At 38.2% G+C, this 21,392-nt stretch overlaps 1 protein-coding gene across 3 annotated transcripts; it reads left to right on the forward strand.

The window, feature by feature from the left end:
• Nucleotides 1-451: 451 nt before the first annotated feature.
• Nucleotides 452-19,592, forward strand: LOC104592846 (uncharacterized). Of its 3 annotated transcripts, XM_088900745.1 has the most exons (15): nt 463-639; nt 1,574-1,647; nt 2,649-2,726; nt 3,381-3,456; nt 6,450-6,519; nt 9,316-9,383; nt 13,304-13,405; nt 17,030-17,119; nt 17,216-17,290; nt 17,404-17,436; nt 17,533-17,613; nt 17,862-17,924; nt 18,502-18,603; nt 18,726-18,770; nt 18,884-19,592. In XM_088900745.1, exons 4-15 carry the CDS (start codon nt 3,442-3,444, stop codon nt 19,067-19,069), a joined length of 930 nt encoding a protein of 309 aa, XP_088756871.1. In that variant the 5' UTR covers nt 463-639; nt 1,574-1,647; nt 2,649-2,726; nt 3,381-3,441; the 3' UTR covers nt 19,070-19,592. The 3 variants fall into 3 exon arrangements, with proteins under 3 accessions (XP_088756870.1, XP_010250656.1, XP_088756871.1); XM_010252354.3 differs by lacking the exon at nt 6,450-6,519 and having other exon boundaries at nt 454-639; XM_088900744.1 differs by lacking the exons at nt 6,450-6,519; nt 17,862-17,924 and having other exon boundaries at nt 452-639.
• The last annotated feature ends 1,800 nt before the right edge of the window (nt 19,593-21,392 follow it).

The raw sequence follows: 21,392 nt of genomic DNA on the forward strand, positions 1-21,392 counted from the left end.
AGAAGAAGAAAGGAAGAGAGAGATCGGTGAAGGAAGGCACCACCGCTAAGATGAACAAGTTGAGAAGGCCAAACCGCTGCACCACCGCACCACCACACCGCCGCTGCTGTTGCTTCCAGAACTCAAGAGCTCAAGAGGGAGACTTGGGGAAGGCCTTTGTGAAGCCTTCGGGACCTCCTTCGTTCTCCCTTCGCAACGGAACTCTCTCTAAGAGGAAGACTCGCTTGGAAGAAGCCTCTCGAAAAGAAGAAATAAGAAAAAAAGTCGGGACAAGTGTGTATGATGCAATGGATACACGAACCAATTATTTACACGTGAGAATGGAAATCTAGTCGCACGAATAGATTCCATTTCCCATATATATACAGAGAGAGAGAGAGAAGATTCTTTCTTTTAACGGACATCTCCGTCATTTTAGAACGGAATTAAGGATTTATATGTAACATCATGATACAAACTTGTAAGTCAGTGTTGTCATACAGATACAGCAACCGAGTAACGCTGCCCTTCGTTGATTCCAACTGCGATAACAGGCCATACCAGCAGAAAAGAAATGCTCCATTGTTTCCTACCATCTTGCTAGGGTTTCGCCAGCCATGTCGCTTCCTCTCGGGAAGCTCACCATCCTCGTCGGTGCAGGTTACATACCCACCCACCTTCTCTCAATATTCTGTATAATATCTCTTAGCCTTTTTTATCTGCTTCCTTAAGTTCTTTTCCGTATTCGCGCACTCAGGATTTAACGGAATATGGGCTTATTCAATTCATTCCCAATAATACTTTTCATTCAATCTTCTGATAAGCATGAAATTAGTTTTTATTAAACCTAGGTTTATGATGAATTGATGATCAAACATATTCAAGCAGAGCGATTGTCGCAACTTTAAAGAGAAATTATTCTCATAACATGATTCATCTTTATAATTGATATTGCTTTATGATCCTTTTTACCAGTATGTATCGTAGAACGAGTAAAACCCGTGCAGACTATTCTATGTGTTGGAGAGACTTCTTCCCCAGGTTGATTAATGTTAGATAGATTGACAGAAACTTGTTCCATTTGAACTTCGGAGACATGTATTAGTATACTAATATGTGACGTCATGTGTCTACTCGCTTTTCCTTTTGTTTCATCAAGTAGTTGAACTCCATAGTCCTATGACAATCAGTTTTGATTGTCTTGTTTTCATGTTTAATGTATAAAGCAAGTTTAAAACTTATATACCAAGGAATCATGGAATTAGAAATACTAAATGGGGCATAACAGTCCTTAGACGGTGTTACCAAACCCTCCTCCTCCCCCCAAAAAGGAAAAGAAGTATCACTCTGTTATTTTAGGATATTAACAACAATTATTATTATACCATTTTCTGGTGACCTCATATTCTCTTTGAATGATAATTGGAAATGAATTATCCTAGAAATTGATTTCTGTTAAAATTTTACCCTTCTTTGAATTTTCCCCTCCTTTTTGGATGTTCCTCAATTTTTTAATCGCACAAGTCATTTCATGCCCAATAACCTGAAATTCTAATTACTGATAAAGTGATAATGATTTGTATTTGTCTTTCAGGTATACTTGGATCTGTGCTTGCAAAGGAAGGACGTGTATCGGATGTCTCTGATTTTTTTTCGGGTGCTTTGAAGGTATCTGTTTTTCTTCCTCACAACAAAGGAGCTTAAGTAGTTTGTCTGATATTAGGCTTGTGTTTTAACTTTTTCAATGAAGTGTCTTATATGGTGTATTCATAAAAAAAAAAGTGTCTTATATGGTGCCTTGTGTCTTCTGCCCCTTCCTTTGAAGTATTCTTTTTGCTCATTCAAGAGATTGACTTTTAGGTGATGTTACTAATGTAAGAAGTATGAGAAGAGTACTATTTTCTACCAATATGATAAAGTATGAGGTTATATACATTTACATCAATGCACGCATCATCTAAATTTACATGCTTTTCGGTGCCATCATTATTTACCTTTTCCCCTTAGAAAGCTTGCTTGTAAAGATTGCATTTCAGCACCATCATATGCCATATAATCTGGCATCTGGTGCAGATATGGTACCATTGAGCCTCAAAGCAAAATCCATTTTGAATTCAAAAGCTTGATATCACAGTTGATGTGGTGCCATTCAGCCTCAAAATTCATATTTCATCCTTTATTTATTGGGAGAGGGGGTAGCTTCTGCGTTTTTTTAGGAAGTAGGAATCTACATGTAAACAATCAATCTGTTTCCTGATTAGGCTTCACTTCAAATAGGTTTGGTTGAATTCACATTCAAGGAATTAAATGTGAGTGGCTGAGAAGGAATTGTACCCCTTCCTATCTTCTGTTAATTAATGATTTCATTAAGAGAAGAAAGGTAAAGAATAGTACTCTGCCCTGCATGTCAAAGGCAGTTCATTGCTTGACTATCAAAATAAAAAGGGAATTCATAACTGCTCAATTTATAATGGATATTGTCATGCACAATCTCTTCTGTTCTCTCAAGACTCTTCATTTCACATGATTTATGATCACAAATTTCTATTATATGAAACTAATAATGTACTAGAACTTTGCTCTCCAAATACTTTCTCTTTTTATTTTTAAACTGCTCAGTGGTAAATCATTCTAAATGCTGTAGTTCTGTGATTGGCATTTTTAACCAGATTGTTTGGAAGCAACTTCAGCGAGATGAATCTCCTTCATTAAAGGCAAAGCCGCAAAATGATTCACTTCTGGCACAGGTTGACATTCTGCTTCTATATTTTGTTCAATGTAGCTTAAATATGCACTTTTCTTTTAACTATAGAACCATGGTCAGGCCTATCTACCTCGTACTTGAATTATTTGAAGTATTTTATTATAGTTGTGAATGATTTTAATCTGGTTTGGGTATCTGTCTGGGGACATGCTGGAAAATTCAGGTCGTTTATGTCATAGACTTGGATGATTCTTGAAAAAGTTTCCTAAATCATTCTACCCATTAAGATTGTATGAATATTGGGTATTTATTAGAAGAATATGATGAATTGAATTAGGTTTTGAAAAATGTTGAAATCGACAAAGTGCCTTCTCTCTCAAACAAGCCAAATGAGGTCTATTGTCTACCTTCTAACTTGAAATATTTGTCCCCCTTGATAATAAGAATCAAACCTCTCAAAGGAACATGAGTGGTTTGGGGTATAGGATAATGAATATTATCTTTAAAATCATTTACATATTTTGCTAAAACATACTTGGTGTATCAAACTGATAGTTATGTATTGTACCCTTGCTTTGAAAGTATGAATATCACCTGGCTTGAAGCTTGATCACCTTCCTCACCTTCCTCTCCAACTGAAAATAGTTGGAAATGACATACTAGAGTAGAGATAATGATATATTGCACACTTTTGCAGGTCAATAGCCTACGACAAGAACTTCAACTTTTGGCATCAAATAGATCAGTTACAATTGTAAATGGGAGTTCATCAGGTTGGGCCATGACAATCTTTCTCTTGTAGTACCGGGGACTGAATCATTTGTTATTTGAAAATTCTATTATTTATTTATGGATTATTGGTAAATAATATTGGTGTGATTCTATTATAGCAGAGCTGCAGAAGATACCTATGTTGAAAAGATGCTAATATATTGCTGTAGAGGCAAATGAGTTTTCTGCTGTAGTTTTGGGGTTTTCCCTGCAGTTTACTTGATTGCTTTATTTATGCAATGTAAAAATGGTATATCACAAGTTTATGATCAATCTTGCTATTAAGGAATTTTCTAAATGTTTTGACCATATGATCTCAACAAAAGCTCTTTTGTTACCTTGGTTCTATGATCCATAACAAGTGGAAGAATGAGGAGGATGTTACCAATAGAATTACCAATATAATTAGAGCAGGTTGGGAAAAAACAGAGGGGTGCCTCCAGAGTTCTATGTGACGGGAGAATACTAATTAGGCTAAAGGGAAAAAAATATTATACAACGGTTATAAGGCTGGCGATGTTGTATGAAGCAGTTGGGCAACCAAGAAAAAGCACATTCAAAAGATGAGTTTAGTAGAAATGTGAATCTGGGAACTACAGCTGGACTCCTCCAAACTCAGTCACTGATTTTGTTATCCAGTGGACCAATCCAAAGATGGGGAAAAGAGGAAAGCTCTTTTGGAAAGCAGTAATTCATGTGGTGATGTGGGGAATCTGGGAAGAAAGGAACAAAAGAATCTTTGAAGACATTTCTCCCCCTTGGATAGTGTTCGTGAGAAGATTTTCAAAAATTTTCTCTTGGATGCTGGTCCACCAGCTCTTTGAAGGGGTAAACAGAGAGGAGCTACAAAGAAGTTGGCTGCAAATCCTGTATACTTCCCTGTCCTCTCCATCTGTTCCAATTCCTCCCCCCCCCCCCCCAAGAAGGGACTGTTATTACTTGCCTCCATCAGCTGCAGGAATAGGGGGTACTGTGAGAAACTCTGCAGGAGATATTTTGTGGGCCTTTAGTGGCCCAATCCAAGATGCGAACGCCTCAGAAGCTGAAGTCCGGTATCTTCTAGAAGGTTTAAGAATTGCTAAGAACAATCATTTCAGTCCATTAGCAGTAGGAGACTCAAGTGGGCAAAAGATTCGGAAGAGGGTCCTTGGAAGCTAGCTCATCTCCTGGTAGAAATTCACGAGTTATCTTCTTTGCTGAACAGACTGCTCCTTTGGATGGATTCCCAGGGAGATCAATAAAACTGCAGATGCCTTAGCAAACCAAGGGTTGGGAAGGGACTTTTTGTAAAGTGCTAACTCTTTTCCATCTTTAGTTTGATACATGCTATTCTTTTGTGCTTTTGGCCTGTTTGTACATCTCTTATGTACATCCCTCCCCCTTTTTTGAATATAAGTTATCTTCTTCTCAAAAAAAAAAAAAAAAGAAATGTGAATGTTGAGATGGATGGGTAGAAAGAGTAAGATAAAAACGAATATATTCATAGGAACCTAGGAGTTGCTCCAATTAGTGGTAAAATGAGGGAAAAGAGACTTAATGGTTTGGTTATGTACAGGGAAGACCATCTACAGCACCAGTAGAAGTGATCTTTTGCAAGTTGAAGGGTCTAGAAGAGCCAGGGCCAGGCCAAAAAGGGCATGGGTTGAAATGGTGAGAAATGACTTCAGAGTCCATACTTAAACAATGGATGTGGCATTGCACAGAGTGGAATGGCAGATACAGGATTTGTGTAGCCAACCCCATATAGTCGGGAGTTAGGACAAGGCTTAGTAAGTTGATTTGAGTTTAAAAAGTTAATAAAAACACTGAAAGACATGCATTAAATGGTGAAGGTGCAAGGCAAGGAGCTTCGACCTCTAGATGCATAAGACACAGCCTCTTTTCAGAGATACCCTAAAAAATAGAGAAAGTGGTAATTTAATCCTTCATTTTGATAAAAAAAAATCCTTCATTTCTAAAGGAATGAAAGACCAAGACTGCACCAACTCATATGTCTACTGTGGAATCCTCTAGTCAGCTTGGAAAATAAAATGATAATCACCAGATTTCTTCTTCTATACAAGATTGAAGAGACTAGTATTTACCATCTTCTTTGGATTTCTCCTCACCTGCTTGCGAAACAAAAGTATATTTTCTTGAATTGATCCAATGTAAGAATTTTCCTGAGTACTATAGTTTGCATAGAAGCTAGAAGCTACCATCCTATGAGGCCCAAGTTTTCAAATCTTTAGGCACTCCAGAAGTTGATACTGTGACTCCCCTGATTAATTTGTTGGAGGACTTAACTGAAAATGTACCATTTGGGTCCCCCACCTGTATCTTATGGTAATCACAATTATCCTAAACATATAATTCCTGCAAGCCTCTTCAATTTGCCTTCTGAATCGGACCATCAAATTTCTAAAGGATCTCAAAAAGCCCAGATATGTGAAACAGGCTAACTAATGTGTTTGTCTAAACTAACTAAATTGCTGAAAAGTAAAGAGGGGGAAGGATATCTTTAACTTTCCCTTGTTTTAATTACTGAATCAGATGCATGACAGTGATGTACGGCAGAAGATGTGATGTATATGCACATTGTTAACATGTTGGTGCAGGAACCTCAAATTGCTTCCCTTAAGTTTCTAATCAGGGTTTAAGTGTTAAGTACCTTTTAACGTACTGTTAAAAGATTAGAAGTTCAATCATTATTATCAGCAAATAGGGTTGATAATCCCATCTAAGTAATTAATTGTTAGTACATTGGGTACATAATTATTATTTGAATTCATGAATTGAAGAGTGATATTTCAATTTCTATACTAGTGTCTATTTTTATATTGGCATCTGGGTATTGTAGTTATGTCAGGCTTCATGCTTTTGGTGTTAATTGGTATTTTTAGCTAACATCATGAGTTTCCTGTCAAAATAGGTATTTGCAAATCTATTTTTCTTCATCTATATGTTGTGGGAAGTTTTATAAGTTATGCCTTGTATAATAATTTTTTTGAAACAGGTAAAGTATAATATCATTGAAATAGAGCAAAAAACACGTACAACAAGGAGCTGTACACAGGAATCTACAAGTACATGCTTATCACATTTTGATATACATGCCTTATATAATAAATGATATACAGACATGCTTATCACATTTTGTCCAAGAACATTCTCTCTAATGAACAATGCATATTTCATTCTAGTTGGATTAAATGTAATAATGTGCACCCTGGATGTTCTTCAATGGGTTGACAGATATAGATTGTTAAAATGATTTGGGTGTTGAGATATAGGTGATGATAGCTCCAACAAGACAAGAACTTTGACATTGGAAACATCCCGAGGGATGAATGATGTAGATTTCTAAATAGATTGATTTAGTGCAAAGCAGGCTTTGTTGGTGATGGATTTTTCTTCAAAATTTTTCTGTCAATTGGAAGATAGAGAAGAACTTGTGTCACTTCAAAGTAGTATTGAAACAGTGGCTGTGGGTTTTGAAAGAATGATGGTGATGGTAGTGGCAAGGAATTGGAAGAGAGAGACAGCGAGATTGATGTGCTGTTTGGGTAATAGCTGGATTTCAAGGGGGATAAACTCAAGAAAAATGCTTTGGGTGGGGGTGATCATGAAGTTTCTTTCAAGGAGGTTCCTAAACTCTTCTCAATGGCTGTTAGAATTGTTCAATCTGGCCAGTGTACCAGATGCTTTAAAATAGGAAAGGTGGTTGGCAGAGGAACTTGTCTTCTGGGGCTCATGCCTCATGGATGTTGTTGCATCTATTGGAGCTTTTGGTAGCTATCTATTCTAGGGTGCTAGGTTTTTGTTCCTAGTAGATGTGATGGCTGTTTTGTTAGGATAGTCTGTGTATGTGTGTGCTTTGTGCCTTTGTCTTTGTTATGGTCCCGCGCGTAGGATCCCGTCACGGGTCGGTCCACGGTGCGAAAGCCCTCCCTTCCCTTGCGCCTTCCCTTGCGTGCAGACCCTATTGCGGCAATCGCATGGGTGATTTGTCCAAGAGATCACCCGAACTCTCCTTACTCTCTTTCTTGACTGCGAAAAACTGAATGCTTTATTTCAATTCGTAGCTCTTTAAATAGGAGATTACAGAAGAGAATTCCTTGTTGGATTCGGCTAGGCTAGGGTAATCCAACTTAAACTAAAACTCCTAATTACCTACTCCTAACGGCAACACAACTCCTACTTAAGAAGATAAAATAAGACAAGGATAAGGGATAGGATAAGATAAGGGATAGGGATAAGATAAGGATAAGGTAAGCTGGTGGCGAGTTGGCTTGACGTGTCCAGATAAGAGTGGGCCCACCCCTATGAGCTGTTGTGTGGGCCCCGCTCTGCTGCTGCTGCCGGGTGCGCGCGCGCGACTCATGGTGCCGCTGCCGCACGGTGTAGGCGTGTGCGCGGTGCGTGCTGCCGTGCAGTGCGTGCGGTGCGTGCTGCTGTGCGGCGCTGCTAGGCGGTGCCTGCTGCTGTGCGGTCTGCCGTGCGTGCTGCTACCTATGACTGCTCCGCAGTGCGCTACTGGATGGCGTGACCATAACATTACACCCTTCCCGGACTACGAGCTTGTCCTCAAGCTCGTGTTCAAGATACATGGCTTGGGACTCTGCGAATGGATCAAACGGATGCACACTATTTCTTAGTCCACCAACAGTATGAACAACAGGGATTGCCCCGTCTCTCAGTGCATAACGCTGGACTATTTGATGCAGACTCCAGCCACCTTCTTTAGTTTCCAGCTCCCAGGCGTAACCATGGCTTACAGTGACTACACACTCTGCTGCACTCAGGCCAGCCGCAAGGACATTGAAGTGTTCCCTACCTCCTGGGTCATATAGTTTGAAGTAGTTTTGTGGAAGATCCACATAACAGAAATCACGTACTGGACCACAACCCCGGTGTGCTATGTTGTGGATCATAAGAATGCACCGGGTATGCTTACAATTGAGGACCTCAAGAGCGGCCTTACCGAAGAGGACCATGCGTTTTAAAATATCCTCTCGGCCTTCCCCATATATATTTTCCTCAATATTACGAAACATAGGGCTGTCCATGAATACAAAATCTATGCCATCAATATAAGCTTGGAAGAAAATTACCTCTATATCCTGCCCCTCCACCTTACATCTCTTGCACACTTCTGTTTCTTGGATTTTTGTATAGTTACCATACCGTGGTGCCACAACCATAGCTTTATGTCCACACCGAGCCAAGGCCTTTGGTAAAGCCCCAGCAACATCGCCAAGCCCACCTGTCTCCGTCAAAGGAGCGCATTCTGTAGGTTCTACTATAATGTTCGTGACATCGTCCCCGGCCAAAGGAGGAGACTTTACAGTTTCATCCTCCGTGTGCTGATCCTTGGAAATAACTGCCGCTGTAGGGGCAGCGATCTGTTGTTCGCTGCATGCCTCTGCCCAGTCCGGACGGCGTCTGTTGGTGTTGGCGATTCCCTCCGAACTCATTTCTTTGTTGGAGAGGAATGCTTCCAGCAGGCGTCGCATCTCCCGGACGTCTTCCCTGACTTCACGAACCTCCATGTTGGTTTCTGCAAGTTGGTGTTCGAGTTCGTGGACCTTGGAAGACAGCTGCTCCATATCGCCCGTGACGTTTGGCTCCTAAAGGGGAAACTTCTTTTCTATTTTTCAGTTCACCTGTTGCTTGGGGGTCTCCAGTCGTCTTTCTTGTTTGTATGCATAGTGAGTACCTTTTCAGTTTTTTCCTTTCCTCTTAAATAAAAGGTTTTTGTTTATCTCCAAAAGAAATGCACATATTCTTACTCATCTTACTTTGTAAGCTTTGTTAATACTAGTCTATGTTACTTTGTTATGATTCTAGGACATTTTTTGACCAGTTTCCATCATGTGCAGGTGCCAGGGCCTACAGTGTGCCAGTTGTGGTAGTTTTAGTTGTAGGATATGGGTATATACGGTTGAAGGTGATTGATCTTCTTTTCATTTAAGATTTTTATTATGCCATGACTCATAGAATGAGTGGTTTTCCTTAAAATATAATCTTACCATTCTAGTTAATTAGGTCAAAATATGATACCCATTTGTGGTGGCTGAGTTGGGCTCTAAACAAGCTGAACTTTATCCTATGATACTGAGATACTTCTACAATGCTGTTATACCATGTTAGATACTTCAACTTTTGGTGTGAAATCCATATCTAGTACCTTGTTGATCCATTTCCTTGCCTTTTCCATCCATATATGGCAAGCTTGGGCTCAGTAACATGGTTAAATTGACAAAATTGTGCTTCAAGAATCAAGATCTGCTAAATATTTTTTGATGAATAGATCTGCTAAATATTTGAAAGTATGATTTTTAACTCCTAGAGTCTTTTATTGGTATTGTGAACTTTCTTAGATGTTTTTTTTTTATCAATGTGAACTTTATTAGATATTGCACAAAAAAAAAAAAAAAAAGATGACAAGTACCCCCTCCCCTTTTATTAGGCTAGCATCTACCACCTAACCCATCCTTTTTTCTCGTTACATTTCATGCCCATACCCCTAAACAATTGAATTCTATTAACCCCCTATTTAGAAAGTGCATGTGCATCTGCAAATTTATTTTCTGCAAGTCCAAAAGTAGATTATATCTATTTACCTTTCCACAGTTCTTATCTCCTTCATTGAGTCTCAATACTACAAGAACCTTGAGTATTTCCTCCAACCAACCCACCACAACACTCTAGGATCTCCTTCTACCACCAAAGGTATAATGTTATGAAAATTCGCCAGTTGAGCCATCAAAATTTAATTTGAAAAGATTAGAATAAGGCGATTTCCATTCTAAGGAAACCAAAGGCATTTTTTTATAGTAAAAATTTATTAAAAGTAAAAAGAAAATTACAAGAAAGATGACCAGAAGTCACCCGAAAGAGAAAAAGAAAAAAAAAAATACGCCAAAGCCCCCACATCTCCAAAACTAAAAACAACCCAATGAGAAAAACAACAAAAAAACAGAGAATTCCAATACTGAGAAAAGCCAACAAACCACCAGACCTAAACTGGACAAACTATCTTCCAAACTATAATCTCAAAACAAAAGAAATCCTGATCGGGAAAAATCCCAATACATGCCAACAGACCAACACCCAAGAGGATCCAAACATGATCAGAAGTTCCCTACTTTAAAACTTTGTCGGGTTTCATCACTTTCTTGCTTGTTCGATCCCAAACACCCCACCTTTTAATCTAGCAAAGATTTTTGACACTGGAATATTTCAATGCTTTTTCTGATTTCTAAATTCTCTTACTGCATGAGTAGTCTTCCTGAATTCCATCAATCCTTAGACTCCTTATTGATCCTTTCCAATTCTAGCACTGTGTTCTTTTCAAACAACTGATCATGTCTGTCTTCATCCTTTGAAATATTTTCTTTGGATCCTGTATCAGACTCTCTCAGAGGCATTGGAAATTTCTCTTCCAGTTCTTTGAACAACCTCTTTGTCTTAAGAAGATTAGACCACCCATTGCCAAATTTTAAGGATATCAGCCATAGAGTGATTCAAAAACCTTCAAAGTTTTGATCCAATGCATCATCTTTACAATTTTAGTTTGAATAATGGCTTCTTTTGACCATAGACACCATTAAGCTGCCTTTGTACACCGCCACATAATCTTACCTCTCTTCCTTGGTAGGGAGAGATTTCAAAAGCTTCCCAAAGCTTCTGGTATTGGATTTCAAACCAACTGCCCATGTGCTGGAAATCATGGTGGGAGGAGAGGATCTTCTTCTCTCAAAAGAAGAAATATATGTATATCCTGGAATCATTCAATGGTGTGCCTAGAATCACTCTAGGGCATGGGAATCACTCACCAGACTTAGCATGAGCTGTAAGAACTCAAAAAACTCAACTACAGAAAGAAAACTAATGTTTCCTAAGCTACTTAACCAGTGACTATGAGATTCCAGACACAAGCTAACTATGAGTCTATGACTAGAAAACCAAACTACTAGGCCAGATTGGCATGGAAAATATGTAAAATGACCATAATATCCCTACTATCTAAAAATATAATAATATAAGAGATTTAAATTTTACAATTTTAATCTTTTCCTCTCCCACATCAAGGTGGCTCCAAATGATTAGTTATCTGTGCACGATGCAGTAGAGGGCACTGATGAAATTTAATTTTAAATTACATATCCAGCCCACAGGATGGTTGTGGGAATGAAGAATTCTGGACTTAAAGTGGCCACAAATCTGGTAGAAGGTTGAAAGTTGACACCTCATAGCAAGACTTGCAATGCATAGGGGAAGGGGGGTCAACCAGTGCATTACATGATTTTGGCTAGATCTCAAATGCCATCATCTAGCTGTGGTTTTCAGGTGGAGTCAAGTGGTGCCCATGTTTTCCAGAGGAGTCAAGTATTGGGTACTTCAAAATATTCAACACAATGTGGTACCTATTTACAGGTTTCTGGGTATCATGTGGTGATATATGTGACTTCATATTATAATTGAGTCATATTGGTAGTGCAATTGGATCCATCGTCTGATTTGTTTGTGCAAAGTTACCAATTGTGAATGAAAATAGTAGTAGTTATTGTAGAAGGCAGTTTTTTATTTTTTTGAAAACTGTAAAGTAAAGTGATTTCATTAAAAATCAACTATAGAAATCCCTGTACAAAGAGAAATGAACAGAGGATATACAAAACAGCCCCATACAGCCCTCAATCCCCTAAACAAAAAAGGGCAATTGGGCAAATGGGGAGCATGTAGATAGTTATGCCTTGTAGTTGGACCCATGAGCCCAATAAAGGCGAGTTTGGTACTACTAGTTGGAATTAGTATAGAGTTTGGTGCACTCAAAATTCACTTCAAAAGAGGAGTATAAAAGGTTTTTTGAGCTCTTAACTACTGGCGTCTTAGGAATACTACAATGATGTAATAAGTGCTATTATTAGGAGGAAGAAAAGGAACATCTCTTTCAACCCAGAGGAAACCAGAAGTGATGAGGGGTCCTTCCAAGGGGAAGGTGGTATAGCAGGCAAGGGCAATGAAGGGTAGTCATCATATCTATAGATTCAAATACATGAAAGGAAATAGAGAGGGGGCTCCTCCAGTGGGTTAGGACCTTGGAAATGTTTGGTCTGGGAACCATAAATGACAAAGTGCAGTGATGAAGCGTTTTGAGACATCCTCTTCCTTTTTATATATTTTTGGTGATTCCCTTGGTGATGATAGGGTCAAGAGCCTTGAAAGGATCTCTGAGAAGAGTTGATGGTAACACACACACACACACGCAGTTGGTGGTTGGACATTTCTAGGATAGGAGAATAAGAGGCAGAGTTGTTGATGGACAGTTCTAGGATTTCTGGAGTGGCAGAAGTGCCCACCAAAGAGAGGCAACAATTGAAACAGAAGGTAGGATGGGAGAAGAGAAGGTAGACTTGGGGATTCAGCATATTCCTTTGCAGCAACACTAAATGTGAGACATTAGACAAGGGGAGAGAACCTAGAGAGTCAGCAGATAAAGAAGTTTGAATGATGCCAATCAGTGGCTGAAATTCAAGCATGCATAAGATTATAAATAGGAGTCTGTCCTAACATGACATTTGAATTGGATAATATTAGTGGCTCCTGACAACAATAAACTTCTTAAACAAAAGATCAACTAAACAACTAGGAACTAATCCTAGACAAATACATCGCTGTTTAAAGGATCCATGAAGCAAGGGTAAAATCAAATCTTCTTTCTCAGCTGACAAAATCTGAGGCTATTATGATCATACTCATTAGATTTTTCATTAGATGCTCTGCCATAAATGTTTGTCTTCTGTTTGTTGTTTCTTTTGCAGTTATTCAATGCTGCAACCCATTGGTTCTCTTTACATTTCTCAGGGCTGGAAGATATCTGACATGATGTTTGTGACAAGTCGCAGTTGGTCTGATGCTTGTGCTACTGTAGCTAAACAACTTGAGGATGCTTTTTCATCTATTACGGCAAGTTTTTCTTTTGAACAATTCTTCTTAATATTTGGTAATCATGTTGAATGTTATAATGAGATGTCTTTTCTATAAATACATTTCCATTTTTTTGATGGATAACTTCAACTTTTATTAGAGTTAAAAAGAATCAGTATATACAATGTGCCCAGCATCCTGCTACAATGTTGGGCAGATCCCACGCTTGCACCCAATAAAAAACACTGTTCCCTTTGTACTCGTTTAGCTAAAGTATCATCTACCTCCTTGGTAGGCTCTTGATTTCCTTTAGACTCTGCTGGTACTGCCATTGTTCTTGTCCTCTTAGCCAACTTACTACCACTCTAGAATCACCTTCCACTAGCATGTTACCGTATTTTAGTGTTGTTGCCAGTCTTAGACCATGTAGTATTGCATTTAGTTCAGCCTTGACAGACATTCCAAAGCCTATAGGACCAGAAAACATAACTTGAATGGATCCATACTCATCCCTAAAATCCCCCCCAATTCCTCATTGAGCTTGATTGGCCTAGCTACATCCATCAAAATTCAACTTTATTTGGTTTCTTACAGGTGGGTGCCATGACACAATCCTTCTTGTCTTGGCTGTAGATAAGGAGGCGGCCTGCTTCCATCCTCTACTCATGTCATCCACCGAGAAGTGCTTAAATATCTTAATTGTCTTAATCCAATGCACCACCTTCATTCTTATGGGCTCAAACTTCGCCTTCTTTGTTTGTTCATTCTCTTTGAAAGTTATTCCATTTCTCTCTTTTCAGATAGACCACAAAACTGCAGCACTGATGCACCTCTACATTATCTCCCCTCTCTTCTGTGGTGTGTTGAGCCATGCAACATTGAACAGGTTTGGTGCATCCAATGAGGGACTCCACCTGCAACGAAGGAGAGTGAAAACCTGATCCCAAGTATTAGTGACAAAAAGACAGGAGATTAGCAAATGATATAGACATATAGTCTCTCCACTTGCTATTACAAAGAAAGAAAATTTGTGGGGATAAGCGCCAATAAGGTCTTCTTCCTTGAAGCACATTGTAGGTACTGGTTTTCAAATGATGTGCCCGCCAAATGGAAGCCCTAGTCTTTGGTGACCCTTTTCAATGGTGTTGATGTATCATCACTATTTCTTGGAAAAACTCAAGTGTTGATTTTCTCTCCAACCTCCTCTCCAAAAAAGGAAGGAAAGAAAAAAAAGGAATTTCTATTTTGATTAAAGAATGAGATTTTATTAAAAGAGAAATGAGAAATACAACTGTGTGGTGACAAGATGTCACCCCCACCACACAAAATAACTGATCCAAACCTTCCCCCCTCCCAATGAAACTCCACCTTGCTGATCAAATAAACCTCACTCTTGTGACCAGAACATCTGAAATGCTTACCTCCCAATTAACCCTCTAAATATCACTTGCCTCCACATTTTACTCTACTACCTAACCATCTTCAGCCCACTGAACCAATAAAGTACAACCCTCCCCTGCATGCATACAAGCATTTGTCAGACATCCAAAACTTCAACACCAAACATATTGATTCAAATAAATCGTCGCACTTTATAATAAAAAGTATCCCTGGAATACAGCTAAATAGATGAGATGCAAAGCTAGCACCAGGGAAACTTTGCTCTCTCTCCATGGAAAACTATTCACTCTATGCTTGATGCCTTGCATAGGAGAGTAACTTCAATTAGATTTTGCAATCATCATCATCATTATCCTATCCTTATCCCAACTATATGGGGTTGGATACATGAATCCTGTTTTGCCATTCCATTCTTTTTAATGCCATAGCCATTGTTGAATCAAGGGCACTTAAATCATTTATAACTACTTTGACCATTGTCTTGTTTGGTCTGCCTCTAGCCCTTCTAGCCCCTTTGACTTGCAACAAATCACTTCCTATCCTTTCTAGTTTTTTCACTAACCCATCTCAGCATATACATTTCTGCTACACTCATTTGGGGCAGTGTAATTCTCCACTGAATATAGACACTATTTCAGCCAACCTCCTCAAGATCATGTGGAGATATATGAGAGAGAACATCTTATGGACAATTTGAAAAAAAGGAAATTCTAGAATTTCCAAACAAAACCCAACCCTAAGAGACACTGATTGGGCTGATAAAAATCATCATTCACTGGATCACTATGGATGGCATCCTTACAAAATGGTTTGTGGTGGCTTCATCTTCTAAGAGACATTAATCATATTGCATGGTCAGGGCTGATAGGTCTGCTCAACTCATAAGAGCAAAATTATAAGCTATTGCAAGGACTTAAAACCAACAAGTCCATTGGGATTTTGAAATTTCCACAGGTAGAAGAATTTCTTAGATACCCTGGCTTCCAAATTCCCTTGCAGATCTGAACAGTCATTCACCTGGGGCAGGTGCCCTCTAACTAAAGACCTCCTGGGTTCAGATACCTTAAGACTTAACTCTAATAGGAGCAGTGAGGAGGGCAACAATGGGCTTGCTCTACCATAAAGAAGTGATATAGAAAGTATATTTGCGATACTGTAATACAATATGCATCCTTGCTCTTATTATCAATGGAACAATCATCAGTTACTGATCCAGAAAAAGGAAAGAAAGGAAATGAGTAGTAAAGTGGTAGGTTGGTTCTTTCTCTGGGTGCGTCTATTTCCAACCAAATTCAATACAGTTTGCTTAGTTCTTTGTCATCCTTCACCATCTGGGCACAGGAAAAATCTAAACGTCAGAAGTTGTTAGTCCTCAAAAGTTTCTCTCTGGCCTGGCTGGATCTTAGTTCCAATCAACCCAAATGCACTCGCTCTGGTAATATACTCTTGATTTTTGACTGATCTGGTGAGTGGAAGTGTTGAACCACTAGAATATTGAAGATGAATGATTGTGGAAGTAAAATATAAATAGTGAAGTGCAGTAATAATATATCAAAATTTACATATACAATTACAAGGGAACATTAATATACATAACAAAACGCCAAATAAATTTAACCGCACTACATTTTACCTTAACAATCATCTAAAATAATCATGGATTGAATTATATCATATGTTTTAAAGCTTATTTGGTGCTAAAGGTATGCAGTACCTCACTTCTCATTCAAGTGATGGTTAAAAAAAATCAAATAGTACTTGTATCCTTGTCTCCAAGTCTTAGTTATATGATCCATACTTGACACTCAAACTGAATGCAAAGGTTCTCTTAAATAAATATCAATTTATTTATTTATTGGAAGCTTTTTTTTTATTTTTTTTGTAAGACCTTAAGAGACTGATTGGAAGATTCTTTTGCATCTATTGGGGCATCTAAAAGATTTTGAAATGTATAGAAATTATGAGGCTGTTGTTGGCCTGAAATGACATAAACAGTCAACAGAATAATAGAATGAATACCAACACTTTAGGAATCTCAACCTTTGTTCTTTTTGTTGTATGGGAGTTTCCCATTGTTTAAGTATCATTTGTCTTTAAGAAAATTAGAAAAAGAGAACAGAAAAGTGGTACATTTATCCCCTAGCTAAAGACATGGTCTATCTTGCATGGAACAGAAAAGTGACGTGTTTACCAAAATAAAAAAAAGAAATCAATTTTATGCTCTAATCTTATACCAAATTTACTTGCCTTCCTACTTTGCAGGCTACCAAGAAACATCTATCTTCAAGAATTGATCGGGTAGATAGTAATCTAGATGAGTGTGTGGAACTTACTGCTGCTACCAGAGAGGAGGTTGGACTATCAGCTTGCCTCTTTTTAAAATGTCCTTTCTTGTGGATGGGTTTTGAATTATGTGCAGAGTTAACTATATATAGTTGCACTTTATAGGTTTCCCAGCTACAAGGAGATCTGAAAATGTTCAGTGTGGATGTTGAATCTGTTCACCGTGCAGTTCAAACTCTGGTAATTGAACTTCCCTACTCTAGATTGAACATACATATTTTCAATTGGTTAAGAAATGCTATGTTGGTCCTTGGGTGGTGTAACAACTTATTCCAAGCTTTTCCCTGTCTCAGGAGACAAAAATTGGTAGAATAGAAGGGAAACAGGTACATTATCTTTTCTTTTAAATTCAAGAAGGAATATGGATGAAGTTATTTATGTTTCCTCGCAGTAATGGGCATGGTTATGAAAATGTTCTTCAGGATCTTACAAATGAAGGTGTTAAAAAATTGTGTAATTTTGTCTGGAGCTTGGAAAACAGCAGACCTCTAGACCGCATTCAGGTATGAAAGGAATTCTTGACCATTAATGATGTAATTGATCTCTCATATCAGATTTTCTGGCTTACCTAAATTTAAAAGCATCCTAGTTTAAATTTAAGTTTTTTATGATTTTAAGTCAAAACCTTCTATCCGTGGTTTGATTGCAAAAACTCAGATTCTTAAACTGATGATGCTGAACTGTTCACATTACTCTCTACTTAGAGCAGCCCTCACCCTGTTTCTCTTATTCTTCTTTTCAAACTTTGTAGGCCTCACCTGCCAGTTCCTCCAGGCCAGTTCTTGAACTTCCAAAGATTACACCCATTTCAAGAGTAAGTACCGTTGTTTTAAAGAAGCATATGAGACTTAAAGCTTCCTTGAGGCTCACTTTGATGCAAGGTTTAAGGAAAATGCCTCAGCGCTCAACCTTGAGATCCCTTTGCCATGTGTAGATACATATTTACATATAATTGCATTTACATATGCATACTTATATGTAGTAGTGGAAGGGCATGAGCCATGCATGTGTATACACAAAAATAAAAAGATGAAAAATATTCTGATTTAACTTTCATGGCCTGGATGTGAAGCCAAGGCAAGTATCTGCATTTTATAGTAAAGATATTAGGCTATATATCCAGATGGAAAGTGCTCCACACGGCACATTGCCAACAAGTATATCATTCCCATCTTGAGGGCAGTCCCCAGTCTTAAATAGCACGAAAAAAATGTTCATTCCATCTTAAATTACTGCTAAAATATAAGATAAAATAAAAATACAACAATGAAAACTAGGTACACTTTTTTTGAGGGATGCAGAACTTCTTATTTTAATCAATTATAGTTTTGATATGTATCATTTTTTTTCTTTCTCCATTTCCTAACGTGTTCCTCATTGTGTGGCAACAGACCAAGTCTGCATCTCTGTCTGGATTTAATGAGTCTGCATCACCAGCCAAAATTCTACCCCTGGAATTGCCATCTCCGTCAGCATCTATTGAATCTCCCAAGGTTTGTGGACCTATTAACAAAAGCAACATCCAAGTAGAGAAAGAAATAATGCATCTTTTGCCTTTTCCTTTGTCTTTTAAAGTATGGAAATTGATACTGTAAGATAAAATTTCCTTTTGCAGCTGTCGCGACCACCACAAAGTGTTGGCTCAGCATCAGGCCTGAAGGTTAGTTTAACTCCATTATATTTATGTCTTTTTTGGTTGTAACTTCATGTTCTAGCGTGCCCTTTTACCTATCATTCCACCATGTGTTGAACTCAAAGTCAATATCTGTGCAGGAACTGCAAGGAATTTCTGATACAGCCAACGCATCAACTGGCCCTGAAGTTCCTAATGGGACCCATGTTTCAGAAGATACAAACAGCAATGGCTCTTCAAGTTCCCGTCAGTCCGGATGGAAATTCCCTAGCTTAAATGCATCCTTCCTTGCTAGAACACGCAGCGTGACTTACTCTTTCAAGTAGCACACGCTACGCGGGTAAAATCGCTCTTCAGATTGATGTCATTTATCTTGCATATGATTTCCTCCCCGGCCATCGAAGGAATGCATTTTGAGCATTTTTGCTATAATCGAATTATCGAAGTAGCTTCATTACAGGGGTCAGGGGGTATGTTTCACCAGAAAAAAAAAAGTATAGGGTGTGCTCACCTATATATGTGAAAATAGGACTGAGCACAGAATTTTGTAGATCTACAGTTAAAATCGACAATTTCTGCTTAGAAAGCTGTGATTGGACTTTGTATAAACTAACCGGAGGATGGTGACGACGGGACAAAAGCAACGGGAAACAAAAAAGAAATAGGATTTTACAGTTGGTCGTAAATCGTAATGGGACACAACATAGATTAGAAGACATGGGATTACGTTTCCTGTTCGCTGTTCAATTTGCTGGCATTGTTTGATTATAATGGACGAATTCAAAACTGTGTTCCCATTTTAAATGTTGGGTAGCTGCTAAATTAAATCTTTTTAGTGGCTTGTTAAAAGTTTTAACATTAAAAACTCATCGGTTCCTTGAACTGATCTTAGATGTGATGCATAATAGGTGGATTTTTATTTATTTATTTTTTTTTCACAACATTTTTGCATGATAAGTGGGGTTGAGAACGATGATCCTCAGCCTCTTGAGCTTAATAGGGGTTCAATTGGGGCCGGATTGGGTAGGTTTAGGTAGCATAACCCGATGAGGTGTAAAGCACAAATTTCACCCGGAGAGTCAGACGGAGTGCGAGTTATATTACAATGCAACGCATATCTTGCCAAACGATGAGCTGCCTTATTGGCTTTTCTTTGGACTGATGAAACCGATACAAATTGAAGGTTTTTTACGAAGCTTCTGCAATCACCGATAATTGGGCTGTACGTTATAAGTGGGTTTTCAAAATAAGGGCTTAGCCCATCCCAAATTGCACCCCCAAGCCCAACTAAGATGCTTAATTGCTGATAGATTGGAGAAACCAAAACTTAGGGTGAAGGAAGGACTCAAGGGCTATAGGAACCAAAACTGTTTCTTGAGGCCCATCCTATAATCCATTTTATGTTATTATACTAGAAAGGACCAATGAGATGCATAGCTTGCTTTTTGAAAAGAGTCATATTTGATAGGGGATGATCAACCTCTTAAAAATATACAACTCCGTGCATTGCACATAAAGAAAAACCCAACAAATAAGATTTCAAACTCAAGGTCATCTTTCAATTTCTTAGAAAAGCATAATCCCTTGTGAGTTGTGACCTTTGAAAAATTGAGCCCCTCTAGAAATCCACCACTTTTCCTATAAAGCACGAATAAACAACAGTTAATATGGATTTCTGCCCTTTGAAGAGTATTGATAACCAACAATTTAATGGTTTAAGCAACAAAAACCATTAGAATCATGCTCATGATAAAGGAACTGGATGATTTACAGGGTGGCCTGAAACATAATTTGTCTTTATTGTTGCTGGTTTCAAAAACAAATCAATTTGTCTTTCTTGTTGCTGGTTCCAAAAATAAATCAAAACCATCTTATTTCAAAATTAAAACAAAAGATATGTTCTTGAACTTATACATATCTCGGTGGATTTTGATTGGTCAAAGTTTCTGGCAGCACATATTTCCCCTATTATTTTTTATGCCAACAGCCAAACAGCTTTCTTAAGGCTATTCAATGACACTTAAACGTCTCCCTCAACAATAAGATGGTACGACCAACCGAGTGGTGGCTTGGTTGGCAAGTAACTGGGTAATCCCCAATTCCCAGATGCGATGCGATTTCGAGCTCCTGCTACTAATGGCTCTAAATTGTGGTACTATGCCATGAAAATCGAATTACGGCCCCTATGGGGGTGAAGGCGAATAATCAATAAAAATAAATAAAAAAAAAAACCCAATAAGGTGGTACAGCTTTAAGAAAGGGCAAAGCGGGCCCCCCGGAGAACTAAAGCTTCACAGTCAATATAGGAGCACAAAGGGAAGTTAGTTTACTGCTCTAGCAAAGAAGAGAGAGCCATCGTGATTTCTGATAACCAGACCCGCCCTCGATTGGCATGGACCCACTACTTCATGGAACTACTGTTTATTAGTTTATTAATTATTAAGCTTTTGACCATCGGCATCTATGTAAATAAGGTTAATTCTGGTAATACTTGGAAATTATATTTATTATTTTTTATAAAAGGACATAGTCCTTTATTTTGGACAATATCTCATAAACTTAATATTTCATTGAATATTAGCCTGGAGATTTAAATTAACATATATTTCCATTTATTTACGTCTTTACAATTTTTTTTTTTTTGCTAAA

This window comes from Nelumbo nucifera, chromosome 3, assembly GCF_055504915.1.
Source record: "Nelumbo nucifera cultivar China Antique chromosome 3, China Antique-T2T, whole genome shotgun sequence".
Classification (NCBI taxonomy): Eukaryota; Viridiplantae; Streptophyta; class Magnoliopsida; order Proteales; family Nelumbonaceae; genus Nelumbo; species Nelumbo nucifera.

Coding starts and splice junctions, on each gene's coding strand:
- LOC104592846 (XM_010252354.3), top strand. CDS start 597: ATGTCGCTTCCTCTCGGGAAGCTCACCATCCTCGTCGGTGCAG. Junction 2,727..3,380: donor ATGATTCACTTCTGGCACAG/GTTGACATTCTG, acceptor ACACTTTTGCAG/GTCAATAGCCTACGACAAGA. Junction 17,120..17,215: donor CTGCTGCTACCAGAGAGGAG/GTTGGACTATCA, acceptor TGCACTTTATAG/GTTTCCCAGCTACAAGGAGA.